The following is a 6,130-nucleotide window of genomic DNA, read 5'->3' on the forward strand; positions in this document are numbered from 1 at the left end:
ATAAAAAAAACATTATAGCTACATATTTATTAAATTCTTATAAATTACTTAATATATAATATAAAAAACAAAAATTTTGGAATTCAGTTCGGTTTTTATTACACGCAAACCCAAAACCGAACCGTTAGTGCGGTTTTATCAAAACATAAAACAAAACCGTCGGTTTTTATTTCGATTCGTTTTCTCGACTTGGATTTTTCAGGTTTTTCGGTTTTGAATTAGGTTTTTCAGTTTGTTGTACACCCTTAATGGCTACTAAGGCCTATCAAAGGCTTAATTTAAGTTATGCATCAAAGATAATATAATAGTATATTAAATAGTGGTTTGTAGGAATTTGTACAATAAATAGTAAAACTTTTTTATTTCTTTAAAATTGACCACAAAAGTTTCTCTGGTACTTTGAAGTTTACTCACAAAATTTTTATTTTTAGTTTGTTTTTGTAAAGCTAAATACATAGACGTGTTTATTTTATTTTTTTTATTGTATGTTTTGTTGTAAGTTTTGTAAACCGAATCGATTCACACATATATACAGTATATGTTTTATTGTTTACGGTCCATGTAAAACATATATCGGTATCATTTTGGAGACATCACAATTTTATTAATCTCTATGATTTTCAATCGATGTAACACAATATATATGTGTCGATATCTTTTTGGTATATCATAACTATATTTCTTTCGTTTTTTTTGGTTGCTATACAATAATGAACCAAACCAAACCGATACATACCAATCCCAACCCGAAACCCATATACACATCCTGGTTTTGATTAGGGATGAGCAGGTACCGACCGGTACCGATTTTCCTAAAATATGGTACCGGTCCCAAAATGTTCGGTATCCGTACCTGCAATGTTTTAAAATCAGGTACCTACCGGCCCGTTGAACCGGTTATATCGGATTTCGGTAAAGCAACCGGTATTTAAAGACCAGTATTTTTGGACAGTTTGTTAGAACATCGTACCGCCTGTTTTTTTTTAAAAAAATACCGGTTTTCAACCCTTGAAATTTTTGATATTTTTTTGCGGCCTATATTTTTTAAAAAGGAATTTTAACCTAGCGGGTAAAAATGAAACAAGTAAACACAGAATAACGATTTGTTAATCATCCAATTTTGTATCTAGCAAATCCTAGGTTGGTTTCTTGACATCTTTTGTAATTGATTAATTTCATATATAACGTACAAACTTCGTATTTAACTCGATCATTATACATGTGTAATGTTTGGTTCACGTGTGATTTTTATTAATGTATTTTTAGGTTATTATTTTAAGTCGGAGGTGTATTTATATGAAATTACTGCGATAAATTATTCAACTCGGTCTCGGTACATCCAGGTTCAACCAAGTCAATTGGGTACTTGTTCTAGTTTTGATTGCAAAAACGAATATTATTATTATTATCTCTAACTTTCCATCCCTTATTGGATTCGTCAATTCCATCTTCTTCGTTTCCATCCGGTTATTACTCAATCACACTTAACGGTTTTATCTATTTGATGATTCTGTTTATGTTTATTTTACGAAATTTTTCTTAATTATTTAATTAATTAATAATTGCTTTCTAGATCAGTTGTCAGTTATTTTGTTTGATTTTAACCTTATAGTTTTGCCTAATTAGGCGTTCTCCGCAGTTTTAAAGTAATATAATAAGTGATTAATTTACTTTTTTATTATCATATGATTTGATTTGGTAATCAGTACAAGCCAATGGTTCATAACCGAACAAAATTTATATTTATTGTTTTTCTTCGTTCATCAAGGAAATAAACTTGTTTGAGATATATTTTATTTGATTTGGCTAACCGAGAATGATCAATGTCAACAGTTTGGTTCGGATGCCCAGTTTGTGCTGGTGTTTTTTACCGTTTGTATTTTACATATAAATTAATCGCATAATATACTCGTATATATTTTTGTTTTATGGTTAATAGTTCTTAAATCTTATATGATAGGATTGGGAAAGTCACTAAAAAGTAGTACTACATCAAGTTACTTGCTTAAACTCCCCGCCAGACAGTTCACAAATAGCTCGCCGAACGTTTGGTTCGTTTAACAAGCTAGCTTAATAACCTCTAAATCAAGTTATGAATGGTTTATATGGAGTTTAACAAAAATTGTAGCATAACTCGTATCAATCTCATGTAACTTGGTTTACTGTAGGTGCATTTGTGCTAATTTGGTGTTTTAAAGTTATTGTTTATAAGTTGTAATAATCTAGTCAAGATTCTGTTAATGGGATCCGAAGGGCCTGCATCCGTAACGTTCCATGTGACAGGGTTTAAGAAATTCCAGGGAGTTTCAGACAATCCCACCGAGACGATTGTTAAGAATCTGGAAAATTATTTTAACAACGGTTCACCAAAGGGAGTGAGTCTCGGTAGTTGCACGGTTCTCGAGACTGCGGGCCAGGGAGCCGTTGCTCCTTTATATCAGACGTTACAATCCGCTTTGAGCAATGACACTCAGCAGTCAGGTTCTAACAAAGTTATTCTGGTTAGTTGCTTCTTTCTTAGTTTCTTTAATAATCCTAATATATTATTAATTTGTTTTTATCAATTTTTTTAGTAGTTATTTCATATGTTATGGTTCAGATCAATTAATTTTAAGAATTTAAAGTTCATGTTTATGAAGGATGGATGGATTGACTAGAATATATATTCTCATCATAATTTATATTATTATGCATGCCACCTTCTTCACTAGCCGCCATATGTTTCGTGGGTTCAGCCGCTATGGCCCAACCAGTTTTGACCAGAACCCATTTTGGCATGTTACACAACCTGCCCGTTTTGCCACTCTTATTCACAATCAAACCTACCTTTAACTAAAAGTCATTCAATATTGAGATTTTCACACTTGTATTGGTAGATCAGTCCTTTCAATACTGATGTCAATCAGTTTCACTTATTTCGTGGCTGTTTCAAAATTTTATTGCAGTTACATTTTGGAGTTGATAGCGGTGCCACAAGATTTTCTATTGAGTGTCAGGCTGTAAACGAAGCTACTTTTTGCTGTCCTGATGAGATGGGATGGAGCCCTCAGGTCAGTTTAACTTCTGAACCCATTAATGTTAGGCAGATTGGAAATAAGTAATCCCGCCTTTTGTGTATTGGCTGATAATAATACCACCTCTAAAAATCTCTGCCAACGGTGCGACCTTCCGACCATTTTTCTTTCAATGGACCTCCGTTAAAAAACCCTTAACGTCGTTAAGTTTTTTCTGAATTTCAAACTGATGTTTTAGGGCTTTTGATCAGAACAAGGATGCGAGTCGACTAATGTAAAACTTATCTTGAAATGGTGATCCAAACGACGAAACAGTGTTTCAATTTGGGTGTTCGAATTTCCAATTAACAAAAATCAAGCTATTTGAATCGCCGTTTCAAGATAAGTTTTACATCAGTTGACTCACATCTTTATTCCAATCAAAAGCCAAAAATCGGTTTGAAATTCGGAAAAATACTTAACGACGTTAAGTGTTATTCAACGGATGTCCATTGAGAGAAAAATAGTCGAAAGGTTGGACCGGGGGTTTTTAAATGTGAGATTATTATCAGCCAATACACAAAAGTGAGATTATTTATTTCCAATTTGCCTTAATGTTATATGGTCTGTAATGTCATCTTCTTTTTTATTTTTCAGAGAGTGCCTATTATTCCTTCAGATGGTGGGATTTCAAAAGCAAGAAAGGTATAATCATATGAGTTTCTTATACTTGAAAGAATTTACTGTCATGATTTTATTTTAGGATTTACCGGCCTCGTTTAAATGCTCTGTTTTTACTCTTAAAGCATGCTTTTTTTTTAAACTTGTATGTATGTATTTTATAAAATTTATAGATAATAATACCCTCATACCAAGGCTGCAAAAATCGCTAGGCGGACCCTAGGCGGTCGACTGGGGAGTTGGGTGTACTCGGGGAGTACTCAGAGAGTACTCGGACATGGTAAATATAAATGAAATCAATTTTTGGATATTGTATATAGGTCAAATATCATAATTTTAATAATATTTATAACAAAAAAGGCGAATATTAGTATACATAAGAGAAATACATTGTTAAATACTAAATAATCCTAAAATTCGCAATTCCATAATTAAAAAAAGGGATATTTGCTCTTTAATATTATTGAAAATAATAATTATTTTTATTTTTTAAGTTAAAATTAACCAAATTTGACAGACTAGATGTGATTTTTGTTGGGTTGACTACATTTGATCGATTTTTAGTAACTAGGCGGAGTTTAAGAAACTCGCATCGGCGCCATACCATGTAACGATTACTCAGAGAGTACTCGGCCTTGTTGACCTACTTTTACAACATTGAGTATTCACATTTTTATAAGGGAAAACCTCACATAATAGTAACCGAGTTTCCCTTATGTTCCACTAAGTCAGTCAACATGTTTTTATACCTCTATAAAGTAATTGTTCCATTTTTGTGCAATAATTGTTGCCTTGATGACATGTCATTTTCTTTATTTCTTTATAGGGATAACTTTACAGAATAATAACCAAGTTTCGTATATGTTCCGGTTAAAGTCACTCAAGTTTTACTTACTGTTCCAATCATGCACACAAAGTTACCATTTTATGTGGATTACACAAATAGTGACATGGATTTTAATTAAAAAAAAGTTAAATTAAAAAATTACATGTTTGTATTTTAAAAAATAGTCTATCTTTGTTTCTTTTCAAGTCATTTTTTATTAATTAAATTCAATATAATTAATTTTTTGGCTTAAAAACAATAATTTATTTTAATTTATATATTAAATACTACTACTTTTAAACTTAAAGAAACAAAAAGTTACTATTTCAAAAACTTGAAATATAGAAAAACATGCAGTTTTTTAATTTAACCTTTTAAAATGAAAAATCCACGTTACTGTTTATATAATCCGCATATATATTAGGAGTTTAAATGGTAACTCGGTAACAAGGTAATTTTGCAAGATTGGAACAGTAAATGAAACTTGAGTTACTCTAATGGAACAAATATGAAACCTGGGTATTATATGTGGGCTATATTATACTGTTAACGGGCCAAACATGTAAAAGTAGCCCGTAGTTTTCACTAAAGCCCACTAGATTGTTTTATTAAAAAAAAATTGAAACATAGTGTTGACTGTTGATGGCCCAACACGACCTCTCCCAACTCATTCTCTTTTGTGAAGCTTACAACAAGTAAAATTTGTGAATTTTTAAATAGATGATGCTAAATTATTATTTTAATTATGTATGCAGACATTTCTTCCTGTAGATGAGATAGCCAAATCCTTGGCCAAAATGGGTTGTGATGTGACAACCTCCAATGATGCGGGTCGCTTTGTATGCAACTATGTATACTATCATTCCCTTCGATTTGCAGAGCAAAATGGGATAAAATCTTTGTTTGTGCACGTGCCAGACTTCGAAACAATAGACCAGGATACCCAAATGCAGTTTGTTGCGTCCTTGTTGGAGGTACTTGCTTCTTTATGTTAGAAACTACTACTATCCAGTGTTGTCTGCCCGTCTTTCTAATTCTCTATATTGGCATCTTCAAAAGGGGATTCGTGTTTTATTCAATATTGGTGTTACTATGTTTTTCTGCATAGTTTGGAAGTTGTGAATATTTGTTTTTATACGTTGTGGTTGATCCGTGACCTAATTCGGGCTGTATTTGTATTTATATTTGGTCTTTTGGCGTTACACATGTAATCCATCTTCACTTAAATGATTCTGAAACCAAAACTTTTAATATTGTGTGTTCAATGTAAATGCATTCTATGTAGCATGCTATCTTACGTTTTACGTGATCGTCGGATATCCATAAATACATTCTATGTAGCATGCTCTCTTGTGTAAAAAATAGGTTATGAGAGTAGATGTGTTGTGTGTTCATTGTAAAACAGATACCAGATGGAGAGTGTTCAAAAGAATCTTGAAGCAAGTCCTAGTTTGTTCATTTTGATCCTAGTCTGTCTATACTCAAATCTAGTATTGGTAGGAAACACAAAAATATAAAATAGTAAACGATGAAAAAGTAGCAGAACATATGATAACACTAGCGGACATATAAAATAAATTAAAGTACATATTAAAAAAAACATACAGTAACGAGATTAAGGGTGTTCTTG

At 31.9% G+C, this 6,130-nt stretch overlaps 1 protein-coding gene across 1 annotated transcript; it reads left to right on the forward strand.

Moving 5' to 3' along the window:
• The first annotated feature begins 1,372 nt into the window (after window positions 1-1,372).
• LOC143558649 (uncharacterized) lies at window positions 1,373-5,782 on the forward strand. Its single transcript, XM_077047449.1, has 5 exons — window positions 1,373-1,466; window positions 2,169-2,501; window positions 2,946-3,050; window positions 3,651-3,698; window positions 5,256-5,782. Exons 2-5 carry the CDS (start codon window positions 2,241-2,243, stop codon window positions 5,493-5,495), a joined length of 654 nt encoding a protein of 217 aa, XP_076903564.1. The 5' UTR covers window positions 1,373-1,466; window positions 2,169-2,240; the 3' UTR covers window positions 5,496-5,782.
• The last annotated feature ends 348 nt before the right edge of the window (window positions 5,783-6,130 follow it).

The sequence above is a fragment of the Bidens hawaiensis genome, unplaced genomic scaffold (assembly GCF_021521415.1).
Source record: "Bidens hawaiensis isolate Kalapana, Puna unplaced genomic scaffold, B.hawaiensis_p1.1 tig00019572_1, whole genome shotgun sequence".
Classification (NCBI taxonomy): Eukaryota; Viridiplantae; Streptophyta; class Magnoliopsida; order Asterales; family Asteraceae; genus Bidens; species Bidens hawaiensis.

What these genes read in the sequence shown, in the direction of transcription:
- LOC143558649 (XM_077047449.1), top strand. Translation starts at nt 2,241, where the DNA reads ATGGGATCCGAAGGGCCTGCATCCGTAACGTTCCATGTGACAGGGTTT. An exon ending in AGATGGGATGGAGCCCTCAG is followed by an intron (nt 3,051 to 3,650) that starts GTCAGTTTAACT and finishes TTTATTTTTCAG; the next exon opens with AGAGTGCCTATTATTCCTTC. An exon ending in GGATTTCAAAAGCAAGAAAG is followed by an intron (nt 3,699 to 5,255) that starts GTATAATCATAT and finishes TTATGTATGCAG; the next exon opens with ACATTTCTTCCTGTAGATGA.